At 45.2% G+C, this 27,570-nt stretch overlaps 1 protein-coding gene across 1 annotated transcript in view; it reads right to left on the reverse strand.

The window, feature by feature from the left end:
• DNHD1 (dynein heavy chain domain 1) overlaps positions 1-26,939 on the reverse strand; it is a 61,420-nt gene extending 34,481 nt beyond the window's left edge. The window contains exons 1-12 of the mRNA XM_055547283.1: positions 26,928-26,939; positions 26,261-26,378; positions 25,203-26,016; positions 21,199-21,372; positions 16,820-17,023; positions 16,629-16,739; positions 13,329-13,485; positions 6,465-6,719; positions 6,218-6,355; positions 6,021-6,072; positions 4,080-4,345; positions 3,746-3,989 (exon numbers count right to left, since the gene is read on the reverse strand). Of these exons, the coding sequence (XP_055403258.1) occupies positions 3,746-3,989; positions 4,080-4,345; positions 6,021-6,072; positions 6,218-6,355; positions 6,465-6,719; positions 13,329-13,485; positions 16,629-16,739; positions 16,820-17,023; positions 21,199-21,372; positions 25,203-26,016; positions 26,261-26,378; positions 26,928-26,939 (2,545 nt within the window). The remainder of the gene's footprint in view (positions 1-3,745; positions 3,990-4,079; positions 4,346-6,020; positions 6,073-6,217; positions 6,356-6,464; positions 6,720-13,328; positions 13,486-16,628; positions 16,740-16,819; positions 17,024-21,198; positions 21,373-25,202; positions 26,017-26,260; positions 26,379-26,927) is intronic.
• Between the last annotated feature and the right edge of the window lie 631 nt (positions 26,940-27,570).

Genomic DNA, 27,570 nt, shown 5'->3' on the forward strand with positions numbered 1-27,570 from the left:
TAGGACAGTGAGTTCCGGGGCATATAATTAGGACATACAAGGATGGGGTTTTGAAGAAAGTAACCAATAGGAATTGGCACCAAGAGCTGAAACTGAGAAAACCAAGATGAGGGAACCTCCAAGGGGTACTCAAGGTTGAGCAGAACACAAAGATGTGAACTTATCCTTTTCCAAACTGTCCCACTGGCCTCTGACAGTAGCTGGACCATTGCAGTGGTGCTGCTTTCTGAGCAGCAGCACCAGGTTGGTGAAGACCAAGAGCTCAACAGTGACACCATGTGGTAAGAAGGAGCAGTAGACTGATAAAGTACCAGGATTCCTCGGGGTTGCAAGTTGGAGATGGATGGGAAAAGACATTTGAGAGATACTTAGGAGGCAGAAGAATGGAAAGGATTTGGTGACAGGTTGGATGTGGTGGAGTTAGGGAGATGGGTGAGAAAAGTACGAACTCAAGTTTCTGTTGAGGCCAACTCATTATCATTCTCTATTAAAGGGAGCCCAGATAAAAGAGGAGCAAAGTTGCAGGATAAATACATAAGACTAGAAGGATGAAAGTGAACAGAAGAGAACAAGGTGAAATGAAAAAAAAAAAAAAGCATTTGCTTCATGCCATACTCAATGCTAGGAATATTACAAATAGTATCTCATTTAATCCTCCTTCCCATAACCCAGTGAGTGGCTACATTATTATGTCCATGTTACAAATAAAGAAACTGAAGCTCAGTGATATGAAGTCATGCAAACCAGTAAAAACAGAGCCACAGTTCTGAACCCAGTGCTTTTCTCTTTCCATCTGTTCCTCTTAAAGAGGTCAGTTGACCTTGGATTAAAGACAAAGAAGTCAAAAAATTAGAAAGAACACCGGCTTCCTGAGCAAGAGTGGAGCAAAGCCCACTGCAACCAGGGTCAGAAAGAAAGCAGGCCAATCACAGGCCCTCCTGCTTCTGCCTGGCCAGCCTGAACCCTCTGTACATTTAGGAGGGAGGGTGGGAATAGGAGTAGGGAGTTCTGTCACCTAGGAGATACCTAAGGAAGTCTGTGCTTTCATCTGTGGAGGGGCAAAGGCAGGGAGAGCTAGGCAAGCAAGCACTTCGAGGCCCAGCTCCAAGGCCTCCCACCTTCATATACCAAGCAGGCCTAGAGGGCATGGGTCTGAAAGTACCTAGTCTCTGCAGGAAGCAGACATTGCGATCTGGGGGTGTTAGGTCACAAAATAGAACCTCTCAATTTCCTGGAGGAACCAGCTTCCCAATCTACTGTGCTCTGTGTCTCTCCACAGCCATCTCCTGGGTGGAGGCACTTAGCCAGCAAACAGTAGTGTGAGACGCGCTTCCCACAGGAAGGGAAGAAGAGAAAAGAGGAACGAGGCTACGTCTTAAACCAGACTTCTCAGAGATCCAGGGAGACCAACAACTGGGCCTTGGGCTCGTGTGGGTAGGTAGACACCTGAAGTGGGAAACTGAGATGGGCTGAGGGGCAAATAGATAGCAAGTGGGCCTGAGCTCCACTTTCCATGTAGTCACTCTGGGGAGATGACTTGCAGGGTGCCCTTATACTCATGTGACATGAGACAGTCACAGCAGAGCAGAAACCAGGGCGTGAGAAAGAGGATCAAAGTTAATGTTCCCAAGACCCCACAGCTCCCAGACGGCAGTGGACACAGGAGACAGTGGAGAGTTGATAGCCAGCAGGCCCGGATGGTGTTCCTGGGTTGAGGGGCGAGGGGCCCTTCAGCAGAAGCTATGGGGGTGGCCAGCCTAGGACAAAGACTGGATGAAGGGTTCACTAAAACGCCAAGGACATGTGGTGTCAACAGGAGCCAATGCAGAGCCAGGTCAGCAAGGGCAGACCCTCTGGGTTCCTACCAGCCAAGAGAACACCGGCCAGCTACTCCAGCTCAGGATGCAGCTGCAGCAGAAGCAGCAAGGTCAGAAGGAGGGCAGAGACCTCAGGGAAGTCAACAGAAGCCAGCCAAGAAGAGCACACGGACCTGAAGCCCCCTCCAATGCCAGGTGCCACCCTGGGGAGGAAAGTGAACTGAGGACACTTGAGAAACAGAACAACCTTGAACCATAGTATGAATTTTGAATTGACCAATTACCCCCAAATAGACTGAATTAGACCAAAAGTCCTACTTTAAATGGGAAAAAAAAAATGTGTTCACTTTCAATTGGAATACAGTTGTCCTGAGGGGAATTGGTTCTAGGACTTCTGAGGATACCAAACTCCACACATGCTCAGTTCCCTTATAAAATGGCATAGTATTTGCTTATAACCTATACATGCCCTCTGTGTACTTTAAATCATCTCTGTGCTGTGTGCTAAGTCACTTCAGTCATGTCCGACTCTGTGTGACCCCATGGACTGTAGCCCATCGGGCTCCTCTGTCCACGGGACTCTCCAGACAACCATACTGGATTGGGTTGTCATGCCCTCCCCCAGGAGATCTTCCCAACCCAGGGATTGAGCCTGCGTCTCTTATGTCTTCTGCATTGGTAGGCAGATTCTTTACCACTAGCGCCACGTGCGAAGCGCCTTAAATCATCTCTAGTTTACTTATAACACCTAAAATGATGTAAATGCTATGTAAATAGTTGTAAATACAGTGTAAATGCTATATAAACAGTTGTCGGTTCAAGTTTTGCTTTTTTGAGACTTTCTGGAATTATACCCACAGACATAGAACATACAGATATGGAGGGCCAACTGTCTGTTCTTTCACCATCAGCAGAATTTAAGGCTACAGCACAAGCCAAGATCAGTTCAAGAGAGTAACTTTTTATACATACAAATCGTGGTGTCGATTTTGACTGCTACATGTGGAGAGAGGGCACCCTTGATTCCTGAGAGTCTCAATAAAGAAACTGAATTCTCCTAGCCTGAGGAGCAAGCAAAGATTTTCCTCAGTCACATTTGGTCTGACTCCTTCCACACCATAAGAACAGAAAATGTCAGGTGACAGAGACACCTTTCCTGAGAAGTGTGGGGGATGAGCTGGGCCAAAACAGATGGAGAGGCCGTCCCCTGTAGCGGACAGCTGGCAAAGGGAAGGATGGGACCTGGGGCTTTGCAAGGCTCTACTAGTTCCTGCACCAAAGGTCTCTGGGGGATGCTGAAGGCCCAAAGGGCCGTGTGGATAAGGTACAGAAGGCGAAGGAGAGAAGGGAGGATAGGACTTCGCTGGTGGTGCAGTGGTTAGGAAACCGCCAGCCAGTGCAGGGGACACAGGCTCCATCCCTGGACTCCACATGCCATGGGGCAACTGTACCCACGTGCCACAACTAGTGAGGACGCAACTACCAGGCTTTGCAGGTTGCTCAGTGGTTAAGCCTCCTGACAACCCAGGAGACAGGAGATGCAGGTTCGATCCCTGGCTCAGGAAGATCCCCTGGAGGAGGAAATGGCAACCCACTCCAGTATGCTCGCCTGGGAAACCCTGTGGACAGAGGAGGATGGCAGAATACAGTTCATACGGGTCGCAAAGAGTCAGATATGACTTAGCAACTGAGCACACACGCACGCTGCAACTACTGAAGCCCGCATGGCTAGAACCTGTGCTCCACAACAAGAGAAACCACCGCAGCGAGAAGCCCCTACTCGAGGGCCACCGTAACGCGAGAGTAGTCCCCATTCGCTGCAAGCAGAGAAAGGCCGTGGCATGCAGCAACGAAGGCCCAGTGCAGCCACAAATATATAAATAAATAAAATTTTAAAAAGCCAAGAACGGAGGCTAAGCAGCACTCACCGATCTCCGCCCGTATGTCGCGGCAGCTCAGCAGCAGCAGCCTGCCTCTTGTGATCAACTCCATGGGTATCCTGGAGACTTGGGCCTGCCAAGCGTTCAGGCGGGTCACCAGCATCACGTAGTTCTTGATAGGATAACCTCTCATAGACTCCAGCTTTTGACACCCCCAGGCTTGCAGGAACTCATAAATGCCTGTCATCCAGTGATAATCCCTGCAGAATTCCTGCACCTCCTGCAGCATGTCCTAGAGGCAGACGAGGGGTTTAGGGCAGAGGTGGGCGGCTGTGACAGGAACTGGTGGCCACCATCCCATTCCTTAAACCTCTGTCCTCACCTCCAGCAGGGCCTGTTGGACAGCCAGTGCCTGCTGGATTTGGGAGCTGTTGTCCAGGTCCTCTTGCAGCTGCTTATAATCAAGGGGTAAGTACTGGCCCCGAAGCCGGCGCCCATAGACCTCCAGGGCTTCAGTAACTGTGCGAGACTTCCAGGGCCACACCAGTCCTATATTCGGGCCACAGAAGACGTCCACAGCATCGCTGGGCTGACCCTGGAACTTGGGCATCATGAAGTCTGAGTCTGAGTAGTCTTCTTCATCTTCGTCTAGTGGGGGACATACCATGATTGTCCATGAGTGCCCTCCAGGGACCATATACAACCTCTCCCTCTACCCTGAGTGGGGACACACACATTACACACCTTACACATTCTCTGTTCATGAGTGAGTTTACACATACATCTATATCATAAGCATAGTGTCAGGGAATCTGTTGGGGTTTAGACGCAGACAGCAAAATTTACTCTAGCTAGCATATGCAGTGAAAGCATTAGTCGCTCAGTCGTGTCCAACTCTTTGCAACCCCATTGACTGTAGCCTGCCAGGCACCTTTGTCCATGGGTTCTCCAGGCAAGAATAGTGGATTGAGTAGCCATTCCCTTCTCTAGGGGATCTACCCAATCCAGGGAAGCCCAGTATAAGTAGCTCAGTATAAGCCCAGTATAAACAATTCTTTTATAAAATTACATGAGTTGTGAATGACTGCAAGAACTGAAAAACAAAACCACTCTAGACCAAGTGTCCAGGTATTTGTGCTGCCTGGAAAATTAGGATGTCATTGCCATACCACCAGCTACATAAACACATGATCATAAATGATTACGAGCCCCACCAGCAGAACAGATGGCATGCATCCTGCCTCTCTCCCCTACTTACCTCAATTCTGAACTGAAGTCACATATAGCTCTAAATAACCTATGACTCCCAGCCTCGAGGAGGTCTGAGAAACGCAGTCTCAGAAATGCAGAACAGAGGAGGAGGTGCGGAAGGAAGCTGAGCAAGCCAGTCCTCAGCACCTGTCTTAAGGAATATCCTTGAACCCAGCCTTAGCCTTAATTCTTGGGCTTCCCTGGTGGCTCAGAGGTTAAAGCGTCTGCCTGCAATGCCGGAGACCTAGGTTCGATCCCTGGGTCGGGAAGATCCCCTGGAGAAGGAAATGGCAACCCACTCCAGTATTCTTGCCTGGAGAATCTCATGGACGGAGGAACCTGGTGGGCTACAGTCCACGGGGTCACAAAGAGTCAGACACTCCTTAATTCTTAGAAACTGGTTAATTGCCAACTTCGGTATTTAAGATTTGCACAAAAAGGGAGAAGAGGCATCAAAATGTTCATAAATTAGATTCATACAGCAAACACGTAAACACCACGGTGCCCCCTCCGAGCAAGGGCCCATCCTCAGATCTCTTCCCTTCCCCATCAGGACTCACTTTCTAGAACTAACCCAGTTTCATGGTTTTAAATACCATCTATTTTCTCTGGAATTTGTGTCTAACTCAGATCTCTCCCTGAATCCCAATCCCATTTAAACAACTGCCTAGTCCACATCTCTACCTAGATGCCTACCTTGCAGCTCAAACTTTTAACAGCCGCAAATGGGCTCTGATCTCCACCCAGTCCCCTCCAAATTGTTCCTCATGCAGTCTTCCAACTTCAGTAAACAGGAACTCCATTCTTCCAGGTTGTCCAATCAAAAACTTTGAAGTTATCTTTGACTCTCTTCTCTCACATACAAAGCACCCACCCATCACAAAATCCCATTGGTACACGCACGAGGAGCAAAAACATGCCTCTACCCTCCTACCCCCCAACACATGTTCAGACCCAGGTTAGAGCTGCTCCATCCATGTCCAGCGCCTGACTCTATGGCCATGAGGACACTGCACGTGCCCTTCTCCCTCCTTCCGCCCTTCCTCCCCACTGCCTAGGGCTCCTTAAATACCTTCAATATACAGGGACTCCCAGAAGGCCTTCAGGTCTGTAGACTGCATTACCTTCATGCCAAGGTGCAAAGAAGGGGCAGAAAGAGCAAACAATGAGGGTTCAGACCAGGCTGAGGGCTTCTGATTCTAGATGATAGGAACAGGGTATTCCCTGTAGGGAATTCCTCCAGCCAGCCCCCTGCCCAAGCCATAATACCTTCAGGGCAGAGGCCTTTGTTGACCTTAGGCCCACAGTTAAAATCTGGATCATATTTTCAATACAGGGCTCATGAGACAGCTGACCACGACTGTCAAAGACCAGCTGTGCTGAGAGTAAGGGTTTCTGCCTTGGGGCCTGTAAAGAAAGGTCAGGAGAGGTTGTGGGGCCAGAGGGCAGTACTTGCTCCCCACCAGTCGGCCCCTGACTGCCTGCCCACCTTCCCCTATGCTATCCACCACCTCACTTGCAGGATGTTGGCCACAAAAGAGGTTATCTCCTCCTCTATGATGGACACGAGGTTCTGGCAGATCATATAGTCTACCAAGCGGGCCAGCTGTCCCATCTGCAGCAACCAGGCCTCTGCCTGCTTCAGCCTCTGCTCCAGCTGCTCGCACTGCACCTTCTGAAGGTACACGGAGGTCTGGTCTGTCCTGATCCTCTTGCAGTTTTTCAGCCGCTTCTGCAGGCCCTGTTGCATGTGGTATGTATCCTCGTGGATCTGTCAGGAGAGTGGAAAGTTCACTGGAGAAAGGGGGATGGAGACCAAACTGGCCACCCACTGGTCTGTTGCAAAGCTCTTGGGTCTCAGAGTCTAAAACCTCGACCCTAGATATGCAGATGGAGGGCTGCTTCTTAGTAGAGATTGGCCCTGGAAATCTTTAAGTGACCAGAGAAGATGTGAAATGGAGAACATATAGGAGGCTACAATGAGTTGATTTGATAGGCCAGGCCTGTCTGCCAAATGCTTCCAGTGAAGTGAGAGTTGCTCAGTTTTGCAATTCTCTAAGCCAGAGTGGGTAGCTGTTCCCTTCTCCAGGGGTTCTTCCCAAACCAGGGATCGAACCCAGGTCTTCTGCATTGCAGGTGGATTCTTTACCATCTGAGCCACCAGGGAAGCCCAAGAATACTGGAGTGGGTAACTTATCCCTTCTCAAGTGGATCTTCCCAACTCAGGAATCAAACCAGGGTCTCCTCCAATGCCCCCGGGGAGGAACTCAAATAGAAAGTTTGTACGTGTGTAAATAGAGAGATTTGCCATGCATAGATTAGACAAAGAAAAAAAAAAAAGATATTCAACAAATAAGGCTCAGTAATTATTCCAGGTTATGGTGTCCAGTCACTAGGCCTGTGTGATATGGCATGCTCACCAGCATAACATAGCCTTCTGTGAGAGCAGAAGCTCTCTCTGGCTACTGACATAGACTTTCTAGTGGGGGACAGGAAATGTGGGATAAAAGCCTGGGAGCCTCTTTGTGGGTTCATCTCACAGCGGGGAAGTTCCTCAGCCTACAAGAGTGCTGATAGTTGCCACCTCTCTGGCCTGTCCTGATGAGGAACAGAGGGGAGACACCAGGAAGGTATGTTTGGCCAGATGGACCCTTTTGTCCCTGCTGCTCTCCTATCCTTTTTGATGATCAACAGAGCTTGTGGTGAGAACTATGAGGTAGCTATGAATTGAATTCTGCTCACCCTGAGCTCAGATCCTAGTCTTCTGAGACCCAGACACAAGGCAGTTGAAACCTAAGCTAGGCATGTCATATACAAACTTGCCCTGGATACTTGGCGAGGTGTCCTCTTCCATGCTCTAGCAATGCCCTCAACATCCAGTGGTTCCCATACCATAATCCTTAGTCCAGTGCACCATTATCAATTCATGTGACTCATCCACCACACTGTAAATTCTCCAAGGAATTTACTCCTTATTTGCTTCTGTCACACTTAACCCCAACTGCTTAACACAGAGTCTGGCATGGTTAGTTCCATTATAAATGTTTGTAAAAAGAAGATATCATCTCACATTGTAAGAGGACTTACCGGGTGACACCAAGGAAAAAACCATGAACAACAAGTTCCTACTGTATAGCACAGGCAACTATATTCAATATCCTGGGATAAATTATAATGGAAAATAATATTTTTTTAAAAATGTATATATATATGTGTGTGTGTGTGTGTAAAATGGAGTCACTATGCTGTACAGCAGAGATTGGCACAACATTGTGAATCAACTATATGTCAATAAAAATTAAATAAATAATAAAAATAGAGAGAAAATGGAGATTCTAAAAAAAACACTAACAACAACAATAATTACTACAATAAAGTATAATCTATTTAAAACCTTACCACTAGGGACATTATATCAATGCAAAGAAATAGAAGAAAACAATAGAATGGGAAGGACTAGAGATCTCTTCAAAAAAATTAGAAATACCAAAGGAATATTTCATGCAAAGATGGGCTCAATAAAGGACTGAAACGTATGGACCTAATGCAAGCAGAAGATATTGAGAAGAGGTGGCAAGAATACACAGAAGAACTGTACAAAAAAGATCTTCATGACTCAGATAACCATGATGATGTGATCACTCACCTAGAGCCAGACATCCTGGAATATGAAGTCAAGTGAGCCTTAGGAAGCATCACTATGCGCAAAGCTAATGGAGGTGATGGAATTCCAGTTGAGCTATTTCAAATCCTAAAAGATGATTCTGTGAAAGTGCTGCACTCAATATGCCAGCAAATTTGGAAAACTCAGCAGTGGCCACAGGACTGGAAAAGGTCAGTTTTCATTCCAATCCCAAAGAAAAGCAATGCCAAAGAATGCTCAAACTACCACACAATTGCACTCATCTCACATGCTAGTAAAGTAATGCTCAAAATTCTCCAAGCCAGGCTTCAATAGTATGTGAACCGTAAACATCCAGATGTTCAAGCTGGTTTTAGAAAAGGCAGAGGAACCAGGGATCAAATTGCCAACATCTGTTGTATCATCGAAAAAGCAAGAGAGTTCCAGAAAAAAATCTACTTCTGCTTTATTGACTATGCCAAAGCCTTTGACTGTGGATCACAGCAAACTGTGGAAAATTCTTCAAGAGATGGGAATACCAGACCACCTTACTTGCCTCCTGAGAAATGTGTATGCAGGTCAAAAGGCAACAGTTAGGACTGGACATGGAACAACAGACTGGTTCCAAATCGGGAAAGAAGTACATCAAGGCTGCATATTTTCATCCTGATTATTTAACTTATGCACAGAGTACATCATGTGAAATGCCAGGCTGGATGAAACACAAGTTGTAATCAAGATTTCCGGGAGAAATATCAATACCCTGAGATATGCAGATATGCAGAAATATCAATAACCTCAGATATGACACCACCCTTACGGCAGAAAGCGAAGAAGAACTAAAGAGCCTCTTGATGAAAGTGTAAAAGGAGAGTGGAAAAGTTGGCTTAAAAATCAACATTCAGAAAACTAAGATCATGGCATCTGATTCAATGACTTCATGGCAAATAGATGGGGAAACAATGAAAACAGTGACAGACTTTATTTTTAGGGGCTCCAAAATCACTGCAGATGGTGACTTACAGCCATGAAATTAAAAGACACTTGCTCTTTGGAAAGAAAAGCTATGATCAATCCAGACAGAATATTAAAAAGCAGAGACATTACTTTGCCAATGAAAGCCTGTCTAGTCAAAGCCATGGTTTTTCCAGTAGTCATGTATGGATGTGAGAGTTGGACCATTAAAGAAAGCTGAGCACCGAAGAATCGATACTTTTGAACTGTGGTGTTGGAGAAGACTCTTGAGAGTCCTTTGGACTGCAAGGAGATCAAACCAGTCAATCCTAAAGGAAATCAATCCTGAATATTTATTGGAAGGACTGATGCTGAAACTGAAACTCTAATACTTTGACCACCTGATACGAAGAACTGACTCACTAGAAAAGACCCTGATGCAGGGAAAGATTGAAGGCAGAAAGAGAAGGGGACGACAGAGGATGAGATGGTTGGATGGCATCACTGACTTGATGGACATAAGTTTGTGTAAGCTCCGGGAATTGGTGATGGACAGGGAAGCCTGGTGTGCTGCAGTCCATGGGATCTCAAAGAGTCAGACACGACTGAGTGACGGAACTGAACTGAGGGGCATTATCTTTAAAGTTCTAAGGAGATTTCTAATGGGGCTTCCTGATAGCTCAGTTGGTAAAGAAACATTGTAAATCAACTATACTTCAAAAAAAATAAATAATAAAAATAGAGAGAAAATGGAGATTCTTATTAAAAAAACAAAGTAACAACAATAATAACTACAACAGAACATAATCAGTATACATTTTTAAAACCTTACCATTAGGGGCAATATCTTTTAAAGTTCTAAGAAGATTTTAGAAACCTAGAATTCCATATCTAGCCACAGTATCACTGAAGTTTGAAGATGAATAAAGACATTTTTAGATATACAAAGACTCTAAAAATTTACCATCCACAGATTCTCTCTGGGAAAAAAAAGGAGTATATTTCTGACAGAAGAAAATGAATACAAGAAGATAAAGTGGTTTACAAGAAGTTGCAATGAGAAAAAAAAATTGTGAAATATATTGTTAATTCTAAATGAGAAGCTATAAAACAAAAATGTTTGTAACAATGTAGGACTAAAATTCCAGGAGATATCAAAAAAAGCATAATGAGAAGGGTGAAAGGTAGGGAGAGGAGAAAAAGAAAATTAGAAGAATACCAAGATTTTATTCTGCTTGGGAGAAAGATATAGATAGAAACTCGGCATTTATTCAGTCAACAAATATTCATTGAGCACCAACTGTATGTCATACACTACAATAAGTAATAGAAACATACTAGTTAATGAAACAGATAAAAATTCCTACCATCTTGTTGGAATACAAACAATAAACATAATAAATAATACACCTCTACAGGAAACCTGCAAAATCTTGTCAAAAGTAATTAAAGAAATAAAAATAAATCAATAGATCTATGTCATGGATTAGGAAACTAAATATTGTTAGGATATCAATTCTCCCCCAAATTGATCTATAGATTTAAAGCAAGTGAATAAAAAAAAAAATTCCAGTAAGGTATTTTGTGGAAATTAACAAGCTGATCTGAAAATGTATATAGAAATTAAAAGAACTAAGAAACCTAGGGAAATCTTGAATAACAAAAAGCTGTAGGTCTTACAATACCAGATATTAAGACTTATTATGAAGCTACAATAATTAAAATAGACATATAGATTAATGGAGCAGAAGAGAGTCCAGAAACAGGCCCACACATACACAATCATCTGATGTAAGAAAAAGACACCACTGTAATTTAGTAGGGAAAGGACAGTCTTTTCCATAAATGAGAACAATAAAACTTGACTCTTACCTCACACCATACAGAAAAATTAATTTGAAATAGATCATACAACTAAATGTAAATGATAAGGTAATAAAATTTCTAGAAGAAAATATAGGAGAATACGGGATAGGCAAAGATTTCTTAAGCCAGAACCCAAAGGACACTAACCAAAAAATAATCATAAAATGAGCTTCAAGAAAATAAGAACTTGTGCTCATCAAAAGACACTATTAAAACATTAAAAAAGGCAAACCACAGACTGGGATAAATGTCCACAATATTTATATATTTGATACCAGGCTTATATGCAGAATATATAAAAGAACTCCTACAAATTAACAGACAACCCAATCAAAACTGAACAAGAGTTAAATACGTCACAGAAAAGAGTACCAAAATGGCCAATAAACATTTGAAAAGATGCTCAACATCACTGGTGATCATAGAAACACAAACTAAAACTGTACACTCACCAATATGGTTAAAATTAAAAACCTCAACACTCTCAAGTGCTGATGAGCTCACAGGACAACTAGAAGTCTGATGGGAATATAAACTGGAACAACTACTCTAGAAACCTGTTTGGCACTGTTAAACATACCTAAACCTTATTCTAGCAATTCCACTCCTGAAATATACACCCCAAAGAAATGAGGGTTTAAGTCTATCAAAAAACATACAAACTTCATAAGATTATCCACAATAGTAAAAAACTGGAACTAACACAAATATCCATCAACAGGAGAATTAACAAATAAATTGTGGCTGCTGCTAAATTGCTTCAGTCGTGTCCGACTCTGTGTGACCCCGCAGCAGCCCACCAGGATTCCCCGTCCCTGGGATTCTCCAGGAAAGAACACTGGAGTGGGTTGCCATTTCCTTCTCCAATGCATGAAAGTGAAACGTGAAAGTGAAGTCGCTCAGTCGTGACGCCATGGACTGCAGCCCACCAGGCTTCTCTGTCCATGCGATTTTCCAGGCAAGAGTACTGGAGTGGGTTGCCATTGCCTTCTCCGGAAATTGTGGCACATTTGTATAGTAAAAGACTACACAGCAATACAAAAGGGTGAACTGCTACCACCTATGGTACTATGGATAAATCTCACTAACATAATGTGAAGTGAAAAAGAAAGCCAGACCAAAAAAAGAATAAATGAAATTTCAAATCAGACAAAACTAATCTATGGTGACAGAGGTCATAACAGTGGTTACCTTTGTGGAGGCACTGATGAGAAAGTACCAGGCAACTTGCTGAGGTTCTATAGACAGTATATATCTTGATCTGCTGGTAGTTATTATATGGGTGTATACATAAGGAAGGGTTTCCCCAATGGCCCAGCAGTACAGAATCCGCCTGTTATGCATGAGATGTGGGTTCAATCCCTGGGTCAGGAAGATCCCCTGGAGTAGGAAATGTTAACCTCCTTCAGTATTCTTGCCTAGAAAATCCCCTGGACAGAGGAGCCTGGTGGGCTACAGTTCATAAGAGTCGCAAAGGGTCAGACACGACTGAGAGACTGAGCACGCACGCACAGAGGGCATGCACCGCAGACGTAAAGTAGGCACAAGAAGGAAGGGCTCCATGACTGGATGCTTCTTTCAGCCACGGTGACCTATCAAAAGCTCAAGAGAGCTTCTGAGATAAGCCCAGAAACACATAAGATCAGGATCCCAACTTTCAAATTCTCTACTGCTCCTGGCACAAATGACTGAAAATCAGACATTGTTATGTTCCTTCTCGACTCCGCTCAAGTCTTTAGGAAAAGATTGACTCTAAGCCTCTGCCTATTTGTTACTAATCCATCCACCTAGAGTACAGGCTGCTGTTGGTAAACAGGACAAAGACTCTGAGCCCACTGCAGAGTCCAGAACACACTGGGAAGCTTAAGCCAAGAGATCGCTGAAACCTTGGGGTGTTCAGCTTGGAGAAAAATCTCACCGTAAATGGGAGCCTCTTACCAGATGAAGGATGGATGTGCAGAGACGCAGGCAGCGATAGAGCAGTCGCAGAGCCTTGTGGTTCTCCTTGGCTAGAGCCCGCCGCAGGTCCAGCAGCTCATAGCACTGATCTGCTTCATGGGGGAGCCAGGACACAGAGTGCAGCTCCTGCAGAAGTCTGGAATCAAGGGCTAAACTGGTCAGAGCTGGCGACTCTGCCCTCCTTCCTTGGACTCTTTTGACTTATTCCTAGCCCAGCTCACCCCAGAATGAGCAAAGGTTTAGAGACAGCATAATGTTTCCAGTGACCGACAGTGACAGCCTCCTCTTGAGGGTTCTTTGGAAGAGTTTAAGCCCAGGGTGTTCCTGACTGTGGAATTCTTTGGCAAAGGTTTGGGGTATGCACAAATGTTTACATTGGGTAACCCTTTCTGCGAGGAAAGAAGGTCAAAGAGATCCTAGGGTCTGACTGAGGAGAGACTGCAGAGGCTTTTTCCTTGGAATAAGGAAAGCCGCAGGTCTTTACAGTCTAGACGGACAGGCAGGTTCAATGCACGATACTGGATTCTTGGGGCTAGTGCACTGGGACGACCCAGAGGGATGGTATGGGGAGGGAGGAGGGAGGAGGGTTCAGGATGGGGAACACATGTATACCTGTGGTGGACTCATTTTGATATTTGGCAAAACTAATACAATTTTGTAAAGTTTAAAAATAAAATAAAATTTTAAATAAATAAATAAAATAAAATTAATTATTGTGATTAAAAAAAAAAAGGTGAAGAAACTCCATCTTCTCTATGGGCTGGCCATCCCTGAAGAAATCCACTTCTGTTATTTATTCCCCCCACAACCACCCTGAAAAATCTACATCTCAAAATATCCTTGAAAAAATGGACTCCCTGATAAACGGAGGATGATCATACAGGTACCATTTATTCAGTTCCTACTGAGGCATTGAACATGGTACTTTATATTCATTATCTCATTTAATTCTCACTGCTGGTTCGTTGAGTAAAGAAAGTGAAAGTAAAAAAAAAGAAAGTGAAAGTAAGTTAAAGTGAAAGTCACTCAGTAATGTCCGACTCTTTGCAACCCCATAGACTATACAGTCCTTGGAATTCTCCAGACCAGAATACTGGAGTGGGTAGCCTTTCCCTTCTTCAGGGGATCTTCCCAACCTAGGGATTGAACCCAGGTCTGCCTCATTGCAGGCAGATTCTTTACCAGCTGAGCCACAAGGGAAGCCCAAGAATACTGGAGTGGGTAGCCTATCCCTTCTCTAGCGGATCTTCTTGACCCAGGAATAGAACCAGGGTCTCCTGCATCGCAAGCAGATTCTTTACCAAGTGAGCTATCAGGGAAGCCGTCAAGTATAGAATCTGCCTGCAAAGCAGGAGACTTGGGAGAGGCTGGTTCGATCCCTGGGTCAGGAAGCTCCCCTGGAGAAGGAAATGGAAACTTAATCTAGTATTCTTTCCTGGAAAATCCCATGGACAGAGGAGCCTGGCAGGCTACAGTCCAAAGGGTTGCAAAGAGTTGGTTATGACTGTGATTTTTTTTTTTTAAACAGCTGTGGAAACAGTGTCAGATTTTATTTTTTTGGACTCCAAAATCACTGCAGATGGTGATTGCAGCCATGAAATTAAAAGACACTTACTCCTTGGAAGGAAAGTTATGACCAACCTAGATAGCATATTCAAAAGCAGAGACATTACTTTGCCAACAAAGGTCCGTCTAGTCAAAGCTATGGTTTTTCCAGTGGTCATGTATGGATGTGAAAGTTGGACTGCGAAGAAAACTGAACGCCAAAGAATTGATGCTTTTGAACTGTGGTGTTGGAGAAGACTCTTGAGAGTCCCTTGGACTGCAAGGAGATCCAACCAGTCCATTCTAAAGGAGATCAGTCCTGGGTGTTCATTGGAAGGACTGATGCTAAAGCTGAAACTCCAATACTTTGGCCACCTCATGCAAAGAGTTGACTCATTGGAAAAGACTCCGATGCTGGGAGGGATTGGGGGCAGGAGGAAAATGGGACGACAGAGGATGAGATGGCTGGATGGCATCACCGACTCGATGGACATGAGTTTGAGTGAACTCTGGGAGTTGGTGATGGACAGGGAGGCCTGGCGTGCAGCAGTTGATGGGGTTGCAAAGAGTCGGACATGACTGATCGACTGAACTGAACTGAACAGAGTAGCAAAAATCTTTTGTTTCCAGATCAGGAAACTGGGGCTCAAAGAGCAAGGTCTTTTGCTAGTGTTTAGGACTTAAATTCGGATCTGTGCATCCAATTATGCCATGATGATTAAGCTAGACTGGAGAAAATCTAGAGCTGAGGTTGTGAACTGGTAGCACATGGGCCGAATTCAGAATGAAAGGGTTTTTGTATGTACCACTAAGAGTTGGCCAGCACAGTGTTTTAATAAAACTTTTTGGTGTTTTAATGAAAATTAAAAGATAACCAGATAAAATTAAGAGATTTTACAACAAAATGTGGATTCCTAGGTCATCCTGAAAAAATAATGTGGCTGACGTGCTGGATCCATATTCCTAATGGTAAGAATGAGTTGGAACTGAGTAGTGACTATCCTCTTCAGGTGCAACCCCCAAGCTGACTGCAGTGCCATATTCCCTGATGTCCTGAATGCAGCCCACTGTGCTTCTTTCACAGCTCTTCCTTGGGCCCTGCAGGCATCTGAGCTTGCAACTCCTATCACAGAAGATAACCGCAATGGTTGAGGAGTTGTGCAGACAAAGTAAGCAAGAACTGAAAACAGGAGAAACTTTTTCTTAAAAAAAAAGAATTCAAGTAATACCATGGTAAGAGCAGAGTTTCAAATACCTACATTACATCCTCAGATTTGATATTTAATAACTGGACAATCTGGAGAAAGTTGATACAGAAATTTATTAATACATGGATATGTTCAGAATATATTTTTCAGAGGAAAAAACTGGTTACATAACAATTATGTAAAGTCTGATTGCATTTGTATATATGATGGGAAAAAAGACTAAGAATATGTGACAAAATGTCATGGTTATCTGTAGATGGTGAGACTGAAGAGTTTTTCATTTGTGCTCTTTTTGTATTTTCCAAATCTTCTAAAATGATCGTGTATATTACTGCTTATAAAATAATTTTCAGAAGTCCACTGCAGGGACTTCCCTGGTGGTCCAGCGGCTAAGAACTCTGTGATCCTAATGCAGTGGGGTTAGATTCAACCCCTGGTCAGGGAACTAGATCAACTAAGACCCAGCACAGCCAAATAAATAAATACTTTTTTAAAAGTCTATAGAAGTTGTGACTAGAAGACTCACCTGCTGATATGGAGCAGCCCAGCTCCAAAGTGGGGGACAGCCAGGAGCAGGTGTTTCTCTAGGAAAGACCGATGCTGGTGCAGCCTCTGCAACTTCACACCCTTCTTCCAGCTACAAACCAGAGGGAAGTGACAGTGTACTGTGGCTCTTTGTGATGCCTCTTTCCAAACCCCATAGCCACCATCACCCACCTGGCTAAGGCCTTGCGTAAGAGGCAATACTTGAAGAATGGAATAAGCTGGAGCTGTTGCCAGAGGACAGAGTGGTGGTGCCAGGTACCCAGTGTCATCGCCTCACTGCCCTCCACGGGATGTATGTGCAGGATCCCAAAGGGAGAGAAGATGTAGTGCTCGGGATTCACCTTGTTGGCTGGCACCACCATCAGGCTGTAAGGCCTTTGAACCAGAGCACAGATCAGTGGGGGCCTTGGGAACTTGTGCAGACTCCAGGGAGGGACAAAAGAAGGGCAGAAAGGGGAAACCAGGAGGCAGAAAGGAAGGCGGAAGACAGTGGGAAGAGGGGAAAGAGAGCAGAATTTTCTTCAGGCCAGAAAGATGTGATATTAAGAAGAAAAAGGAAGCCAAAAACAGGTGGGAAGAAAGAAAAAGGCTACTAGCCAGTTCCAAGAAGTTCATATCTCCAGACGCAGAGAACTTACATCCCATGAAATCTAAGATGTTATCAATTGTAAGCTGCAGCATTCTTTTATGAAACACTAAAAGAAAAAATGCTATCAATATGATATGCCACCAATTTGTAAGGTGCATGACAATTTCAGAAATGTTGAAATGTGAAAAAAAAAGTACATCTTAGAAATGATAAAATAGGTATATCCTACACGCTGAAATAACATGCAGAGATAATCAGGGAAGGCTGTTTGGAGTAACTGAGGACCGGGGGAAAGCAAGGGTAACTAGAACAATAGACACAGGCCAATAAAGAAGAAAACTGCCATCTAGTGAACCAGATGAATTCCTCCAGAGCCATCTTTTAATCCTAGTAAGTTGTCTTATTTCAGGAAAATGCTCCCATATCCCACATTAAATGCACTCTATATGTAAGTATATAACATATAAATTATATGCTGTATCTAGTTGAGGTAAACTAGTTGCCATAATTCCATGCTTGGGCACATTTAATAAAGCATTTATTAATTTTTATCCTGTGGTTTTCTTTTCATAACTTGGAGTCAGTAATATTTTTAAGCACTAAAAATATTTTTTAGCCTTTAAAAAGCTGTGTGTCCCAAGTCCAATGCATATAATGCCTAAAAGGTAAAACTGCCCTCCACTCTCTCTCTCTCTCTCTCTCCCATCACTCCCCCCATATATTATTAAGCAAATGACTCAAGGGCATATACATGGATATCAGAATAAACTCAATAAGTCAAACCATATAAAAACTTTATTTCATTTTTGACAAAGTGACTAGATCTTCTCAAGTATACTATTATCCCCAAATTACAGATGAGAAAACTAAACAAAGAGAAGACGTAAGTTTGCACAAGGCAGTTAAGAATTTTTGTTGTTTAGCTGCTAAGTTATGTCCAACTCTTTTGTGACACTATGGACTGTAGCCCATCAAGCTCCCCTGTCAATGGGATTTCCCAGGCAAGACTACTGGAGTGGTTTGCTATTTTCTTCTCCAGGGTATCTTCCCCACCCAGGGATCGAACCTGCATCTCCTGCATTGGCAGGCAGACTCTTTACCACTGAGCCACCAGGGAAGCCCAGGATTTAAAAACCAAATCTACCTGACTGAAGCCCCCCTCTCTTAACTGCTGGATTACACAGCATCCCACAGGATAGCTACCTATCCTAACTGAGGCCTGACTTCCCAAGGGGATACTCCTTCCCCTGTGGCCTTCTTAATGGAAGCTATTCTTCCTGCACAGGGCAGGAGTCAGGGAGAGCTGAGCAAAGACCCTAAGGAAGTGAAGGAATATAGTCTTCCCTAAGTATAAATCAAAATCTAGGACAGGGGGTTCCCTGGTGGCCTAGAGATTAGGATTTCTGGCTTTCACTGCTGTGGCCCAGGTTCAATCCCTGACCTGGGAACTGAGATCCTTGCAAGTGTGGCAATCTAGGACAAATATAAGAAAATTTTGATAACTGCAAACACACTGAAAGAAAACCTCAAAGTGAAATAAAAAATGCCAAGTTTCCACTTTTACTGAAGGTGCACTAGCAATATGGACCAACACTCCCCTTGAGAACGGCTAGAAAAACTGGGCAAAGTATCTAGATAAAACGTGAAAATCATTAACAGAACTCACAAGTTAAATCCCCTGGGCTTCCAGAGGGGACTCTGGTTACAACACAGGTTGAACCAGAAAACACCTCCCTCCTTGGTGTGGGCCCCCAGCTCTTTTGTTTTAAAACCAAATCTGCTTTAAACCCACTTCTGCTCTTTATTTTTCTGAGTCTGATGAAAGGTCAGCTCCTCTTCTCTATCTTTCCGGAGCATATAGTAAAACTGACACACCATTGCTCTACTGGAATCTCTGGAGAAAAGCAGCAACAAGTGCAAAACTCACTTCACTGTGTTCCTTTTTGGGCAGATGCGGGCCCTGTAATTATTCACTGCTTTTTTAGTTCTCTTGCTCATGGTTTCTTGTTTCTCTCTGTGCCTAATTATCTTTGAATATGTTGCTTCTCTGATTATGACTGAGCTGATAGTTGAAAGCCCTAAGCTTGTCATTTTCTTTCTATAGGCTCTCCACCATTGTCAACAGGGCTCCCACCCCACATTGCTACCATTACTGTCCCTACAGCTGGACAGTCAAGTGTAGCAGCCACTAGGTGTCAGTAGGTAGTTCATCATCTTCAACTACAGTGACAATTCAGTCAGTTGTGATGTCACCACGGGCCATGGATTACTAGCCTGCTATTTCCCATTAGCAAAAAGCCTAGTACTGTCCAAGGCCAAGGACATTACCAAACCAGTATCAGAAACCCATATTTGAGGATTGTTTCCGGAGACCACTCATGATGCCAAGTACTATATCGCAGTCCAGTCAGGAAAACAGAAATTGCATTCAGCATTTCAACAAAGTGAACTCAATAAAGAAAATGTGTTTCAGAAAAGGTGTCAGAGGACACCTGAAAAGCAAAAAGGGAAAACTAAGGTAGAGCAGAGACAATAACTACAGGAAATGGATGCCAGCCCTGAGATTAGAGGAACAAAGGAAAGAGGTTTGGGTTCTCAGAAGCCATGGATTTGGAGGAGGGGCTTGTAGTACAGGGACTTGGATTTCTAAGGAATGCCACCTGGCTGCTACTAGTAAATAAGGAGTTCGGAGGAGGGGCCTTGTAGAGCTATGATTTGGAACTCTGATGGGAAGGCGCTACCCCTTGGTTTGGCGTTGATCCCTCTTGCAGTGCCAGGATCAGGAAGAGGCTGCTTCAGAAAGTGCCTACTGCTGGCAGAGTGAACGACCATTTCTGGGGCAATGATATGAAAGGAAAGCAGAGGAAGGACAAAGTCCCTTCTCCTTTTATCCTGCTATCCGGTCTCCTTCTAGCACCCGCTGTTAATCAAACCTAACAGGAAGCTAGCTGAAAAAAGAGAAAGGAAGTTTACAGAGTCCCAGCCCCAGCATTACAAAGCAGAGAGAGAAGAGCAGAACTAGAGCCAAGAGACAATTGCTTAATAACAAGCACAATGCTCTCAGTGAGCTCTTGTTAAATGAATTGATCAGTAAATCAGTGGATGGTACAGATCATTAGTCCCACTGAAGTTCAGGAGAAAGAGGTCAGTGTATGCAGGATATATAGATTCCTGGGAATAGATATCAGATACTGCTTAAGAGTATGGACTTTTGAGTTAAGACAGTGCCAGGTTTCAGTCTTGTTTCTACCACTTACTATGTGGTCTTGGACAAGTCACATAACCTGTCTATGCATCAGTCTACTCATTTCATATATGGAATAATAATGGCACCTAACTGGTAGGTGGGGATTAAATGACACAGGTATTAAAAAAAAAAAAAAGCTTGATTAATGGTAATTAATACTGATATTTCTGGGAAGAGAAGAGACTTGAATAGGGGTTTTAAAAATACTAAGATTTTGATCTAATGGAAGAAAATGAATGAATGACTCTCGAGTCATATGGAAGAAGACTTGTTTTCATAGCACAGAGATAAAACGAGGACCAAAAGGTAAAAGTTAAAGGAAAGTAGTCTAAGGAAAATGATGCCTTGTGAAACACAAAGATTTAAATGAACACCTGATTCTTGCACTGGAGTTAGAAGAGTTCACCATCAACTTCCCTTCTGAGGTGATGACCAAATGTTTCTGTCATTGCAGGATGAAATAAAGAAAACAGAGCAAAAAGTAGAAAAGAATGACTAACACGAAAAGCCATGAGAGCAAAGGGGAGCAAGAGGAAGTGAAGAGTGGAGAGAAGGCGGAGAAGGGAAGAAAGAGGGAACCCGGGAGACAGAAGAAATGAGAGGTGAGAGGAAAGACGGGAAAGTAGCTGGTCTGGAGAGGAGGAGGGGAAGATAGTGTTGGGGGAAGTCAGGGAATGGGAGGAGCAGGTCAGGGGTCTGGGCGTGGGCTCTCACGTAAAGTAACGGCTGGGAGCCACGTTGAGATAAAGGAAGTGGATCTTCTTCAGGTATCTCTCTGTCTTCATAACGGCCATTATCTGGCTACCTGGGAGGGAAATCTGTGGTAAGAAGCTAGGGCTTCTTTTTTGGAGGGTCCTCTCCTCAGGAACTTCCAAGTCCGGCTGAGACCTGTATGATACAAAGTCAGGAAAGAAGAGGCAGAGCAAAGCGGTCAGGTGGCCGCTGTCTGCCAGTGAACAAAGGAGCTAGATTAGGTGCCTGAGAGGGCCTGATGTGGCCTTGTTAGAGCCTGTCAACCATCTACACCCAAAGGGTTACATGCTGAGCAAATACAGCCCAGGCAGCTGCAGTCATTCAGATCTGTGTGTGAAGAACCCTTCCCTTTCTGATAAATGAGTAGTCGTTCTGGATTGATTGTGATTACTATGACATCAGTGTTACATAATACTCAGTAAAAGTCATGGGAATACTTTGCTGTCCCAACTCATCACCTTGCAAGCCCACAGTCCTAGATATCTCCTCTCTGGCAACGTTCCTAGCCTTCTAGATCTCTTATCTTTGTCCCCATTATACCTGCTTTCCAACTCTTCATGATCTCCATGCCTGGGGGTTCTTTCTTGCTCTTTCTCCATCATCACCCAAACTCCACCTTCACATCCATCTCTTCCCAGCTGAGATCCAACTATACATCCTTCAGCACCCTTAAGCCTGCACCAATACCATCAGTCTTCCTACCCTTCTACCATTCCAGCTGATAAAATTAAAATTCATTAAAATTAAATTAAAATTAATTATTAGAGAAGCCAAACGTCAATTACCCGGACTAACAAATTTGGTTAGAGTAAACTCAGAGCACAAAAATAAAACAAACCAAAAACCCTCTGAATAATTCAGTTTAGACTTAATCAGTCCAAGTATATTCATGCCATTAATTAACCCAAATCTAGATCAACAGAACAAGTTACCCCAGGGCTACAGTGCCATCCCTAAAGTTCACATTGGGACTTCCCTGGTGGTCTAGTGCTTGAGAATCCACCTGCCAATGCAGGGGACACGGGTTCAATCCTTGGTCCTGGAAGATTCCACATGCCGCAGAGCAGCTGTGCCCTTGCACCACAACTGCCGAGCCTGTGCTCTGCAACAAAAGAAGCCACTGCAACGAGAAGCCCTGGCACTACAACTGGGGAGTGGCCCCAGGTTTCCACAACTAGAGAAATCCCATTGGCAGCAATGAAGACCCAGAACAGCCAAAAATAAATAAATTAATTAAATTAAATGAAGTTCACATCAACAACAGGGTTTGTGATTTTGACATTAGATCAGGACATCTTAATGGTGTAACTGCACTAAAGCTTCATTTCCTCGATAATTAAAGCCCTACTTGTACTAAGCAGGTTCAGAAGATCTCAGAACAGAAATATCATCTCCTGTATAGACTCCTGGAGTCCAGTCTCATCTGTGGGCTTGCTCTGCTTGATGTCTTAGTACAAGTCCTCAGGCAGCTACCCCTTGCAGTCTCCTTGACTGCTCTTGCAGGCTTCCACCTCCCCACTCCCATACCCAGCCCTGCTGAGCTTCCAGTCCCCTTCCTTGCCTGTGTCCCTGCCCAGCAAAAACTGAGGCTCTCAGCCATGAAATAACTCCCTCAAGTTCAGCTGCCTTCCCACACATTTATCTGTACATATTTCCATTCTACTTTTGCCTCCAAATTTGAGTGGAAGGAGTGACCTTCTTCTCTCCAAGACTAATTCCTCCATTTGTGCTCTGGATCCCTTCTCCCCTCTTCATGATGTATTTTTAATCTCCTCTTCTTCCATTGTTAGCCTATACTTATTCATTCGCTCTACAAATATTTATTGAGCATCAGCTTCTCAAAGACTGTCTTGAGGGCTATAAACACTTCTCCATTTTTTGAAAGTCCTACTCAGACACCACTGTTCTTTCAATCTGCTGTCCTAATCGCTCTCTTTCAAGCCAAGCTTCATGAAAGAATGAAACATGATTTCCACTTCTTCCCCTTCCATTCACTTCTGAATGCACTACAGTCTGCCTTCCTCATCAAGAAACTACACTGAAACTGCTCTCACCAACCTCTTCCTTGTTGCTAAATCCAGTGAATATTTTTTCAGATTTCTCTTAATTGTCTTGATAGAGTTTAACACTGACTACTCCCTCCTCTTTGAAACTTTCCACTTTATTCACTTCCTGACCTTCAGGGTATTTTGTTAACCCAAATTTAAACCCAAACTCCTCTGATGTGCTTTCTCCTAATTCTGATGTGTATGCACACACACAAACACATACCCCTAGAGGAAGAGCCAGGGAAAAGGCAGTGTTCTTTGATTTTGTAGCATTTAACACAAATTGTAATGCTATTTTACTTAAATCAACCAGTTTAACATCTATCTCCCTTAACTAAGCTGTAAAACCCCAGGGTGGAGAAGGAAATAGCAACCCACTCCATTACTCTTGCCTGGAGAATCCCAGGGACAGAGGAACCTGGTGGGTTGCCATCTGTGGGTCACACAGAGTCAGACACAACTGAAGCCACTTAGCAGCAGCAGCAAAACCCAAGGGAAGAGATTGAATCTCTCTTATCCTCAGCATCTAGCAGTTCCTGATATATATTGTTTATCCAATAATACTTCTTGAACGTATGAATGCCTGGGAGGCCAGTCCTGAGGAATATGGTGAAATTAAGCCACATTAACTAGGCCTCAGAGGTTTACTGCCAGCTCCAAAAAGAGGACCAAGAACTTGACTTCTTGCCAGCATCTCAGCCCATTCTCACTCAATCTAGATTGCTCCTCTAGGAAAGGAGACTTATACTCAGGGCACAGGGCAGATCATTAAAAAAAAAAAGCATCTGGTGGGGCAATTGAAGGCATACACAATGAAAGCACTGGCCACCTTCCATCAGGACCCCAAGAGCCTGCCTATCTGCCCACTGTTAAGGTTCTAAGGCTTCAGGAAAAACTTGACCCAGCCATATATAGTGATATAGTGAAGTTGCTCAGTCGTGTCCAACTCTTTGCGACCCCATGGACTGTAGCCTACCAGGCTCCTCTGTCTATGGGATTTTCCAGGCAATAGTCTTGGAGTGTATTGCCGTTTCCTTTTCCAGGGGATCTTCCCAACCCAGGGATCTAACCCCAGTCTCCTGCATTGTAGACAGACGCTTTACCATCTAAGCCACCAGGGAAGTCTGACCCAGCCATAAACAGAGCTAAAATTGAGAACGCCAAGGTTGATTGAAGGTAAAACTAGCCTTCTTCCCAGACAGTGAATGTATGAATGCCTGCAAGCCAGTCCTAGAGAATATGAAACAGAAAACAGCTTGAGTTTCTAGAATGTGTCACAGAGAAGCTGGCCAGGGGACAGGGAGAAATTCCAAGACTAGAGTTAGAGAACTCTGAGAAGAGGGTGTCTCTGTAGGCATTCTGAAATCCTAAGAGAGCAGTTTAAGAGCCACACTGGGGAGAAAATCATCACTCCAAGGGCCAAGAGTCCCTCACTCGTAGGGCAAGAAGACTCTGGAAGGATCAGAATGAAAAGTCCTAGCTGGCAGTGCATCCAACTCTAGTCTGCCTTGGAGCTGGTTTAGCTCCAAGACATGGGATCTCCAAGACGTGGGAGGGGGCCCCTCCCACATAGACGAGTGGGAGGGGCCCCCAGACAGGCATTCACCTAGGAGCATCTGGAAGGAGAGATCCAGATTGAGTATCCTGCAGTAGGTAGGTCTAGGGGCAAGATTCAGGGATTATGGAACAAGTGAGAAAAACAACTAAGCACTACATGAGAAAGAACTCTAGAAACTCTTGGAAACTCAGGCTGTTTTCTGAAGCTTTGGCTTCCTCGAGGTTGCCTTGTGATTTTCATTAATTTCTGCATTTTCCTAAGGGGATTAACACTGAGACCACTGGGATTATTACCAGACAGAAAGGAAGAGGTTTTTTTCTTTCCTTGGCTCAAAGCCCTGGACTAGGTTCCTCACTTACTTAGTCTCTGTTCTTCCAACAGGCTCCTCCTCTGCGTTGTCAGTGTCCCTGCTTTCATACTGTACTGGGATGTCAGTCGCCAGTGCCAAGGGCAGAAGCCTGAGGCCATCTAGCCACTGGGTCTCTTCCATGGCCACTTCTGCACCGACAATACCCAGGCTGTGCTGTAGCTCGGGCAGGGTCAGTGGTCGCAGCCATGTGGCCAAATCGTCCTCGACTTGCTGCCCTTCCCACTGGGCCTGCACAAAAGGGCATGCTGGGCATGGGGTCCCATGATGGAACCTCTTCTTCCGGGGATAGCAGTCAACATGGGAGGTGCCCTCTAACAATGAGGTATCTCGGGGAAAGGCCTGGTCTATGGCATCCAGCAGATCCAAGTGGAGCTGGGCCTGAACCCAGGGTGCCCAGCGGTATAGCCGCTCTAGGAAAGGCAGCAAGTCAAGGCGGCCGACCAGCAGCGCTCGATATGGGGGCAGCAGACCCAGCACAGCGTGCAGGTAGCTCCATGCCACAGGGCTGCCATCCTGTAGCACTTTCGAAAACAGGGTTTGGAGCTCAGCTACCAGGAGCTCCAGCACTGTGGGCCGCTCAGACCGAGTCACCGCCTTCAGGGACTGCCTCTTTTTTCTCTGACAGGCTTGGCGCTGCTCTGCTCTGTCCAGGACACCTACGGAGCACCGAGATTCAAGGGCTTTAGATGATGCCTCTTCATCTGAGACCAAGAGGAGCCAGGCATTCAACTGCCGTCGAACTGCTCCTGCCCATTGCTCGGGATCCAACTGCCAGTTCCAGGCTCCTGGTTGATGGATCTCACCTGGTTTGTGCAGCGCAAGAGAGGCAAGAGAAGGGGGCTTAGGCTTTGGGCAGTGTCAAGGGGATTGGGAGAACGGGGAAGGGAGAGACTTAGGACAGTGAGATGGATAGAGCTGCAGTTTCCTGAGACCCTCAATCAACCCCACAGCTTCCCCTTAAGACCGGTGAAAAGTAGGTCCAGGACGGAGGCAGGCCCCTCCCTGACCAGGAGTCCCTTTCCACTGCCCCCGACACCATCCCCTCACCTGGGCTATGGGGCACAGAAGGCAAGGGAAGGGAAGAGAGCGGGAGGTGCTGGTGAGGTTTCATGGGGAAGTGCCTGTAGGAGAAACGGATGAACTTAGACTTGGGCTCAGGCTCGCTCTATTCACAGCCACCCCCACACAGAGACTGGCACGCACACGTATGATCACTGTAAGACTTGGGTCTCGGGCACAGGCTCGCTCTATTCACAGCCACCCCCACACAGAGACTGGCACGCACACGTATGATCACTGGTAGAGGCAAAGTGGCTCACGCACCTAAAAGGGCTCACTCAGAGGACCTCAGAATAGCAGGGAACAGTCACTGGGACTGGAGCCTGGCGATCGCCTGAAGGAGAACAGGTCGTCACGGACAGGCAGCAAAGCCCCGTCTGCCCTCCCGTGGACTAAGAGAACGTGTTGAGGACAGAAGGCAGAGGAGAGGGTACAAAGGACTACTAGGCGGGAAAGAGGCGGGGGCGGGGGAAGAGCGGAGACGGCTGGGCTGGGTGCGGGAGGAAGAAGAGGAGGTGAAAGAGGAGAGGAAGGGAGGGGGTGTGGGAGAACGGGACACTCCGGGCCGGGTGGGGGTCAGTGGTGAGAATGTGTGTGTGTCTGTGTGTCTGGGAGCAGTGCTGAGAAAGGAAGGGATCCCCAGCAGCGGGCTCACCCGCGGCCCCATCCCTCCCAACTGTTAGAACAGTTAGCACGTCGCCTGAGGCCCGAGCCTCCCGTGAGAGCCCTTGCGAGGCCAGGAAGGGGCGGGGCCCTGGGGGAGGGGGCGGGCCCAGGCCAAACCTGCCCTCTGCCCTCTACCCGCAGGCCTTGGGAATAGGCAGTCTGGCTGGTTGGGTTTGGAAAAGAACGACTTGTTTGATTTGGGAAAGTAGCAATCCTGCTGGCGTCGCGAGCGGGTGTAGTCCATATTGCCTGTTTATCTATTACTGAGCCTGTAAGTTGCTACGGGCACCAACAACAGGGGTCATTGGGACACCCCAAACCACCCCACCTAGACCACCACACCTAGCAAAAAATCCAAGTAAGACAAACCCCTTGATCACAGGGGAGCTCAAAATCTGGGGGTTTTGGGGTAGTGGGAGGGCAGGGGAAAACGCCTGAATGATTAAAATAAATAGAAATTCAGCATGTGACAGAGTCCCACCTCCACTTTGGATATCTGATAAGAATCCCAAACTTAAAAACTTAAAAGGTCCCAAACCTGAGTCCTAACTGCCTCCTCCCCCAAATAAGCCTGTTTCTTTCGTTTTCTTCCACATCTCAGTAAATAGCGAGTCCGTTTTTCCAGTTGCCTG

This window comes from Bubalus kerabau, chromosome 15 (genome assembly GCF_029407905.1).
Source record: "Bubalus kerabau isolate K-KA32 ecotype Philippines breed swamp buffalo chromosome 15, PCC_UOA_SB_1v2, whole genome shotgun sequence".
In the NCBI taxonomy this organism is placed as follows: domain Eukaryota; kingdom Metazoa; phylum Chordata; class Mammalia; order Artiodactyla; family Bovidae; genus Bubalus; species Bubalus kerabau.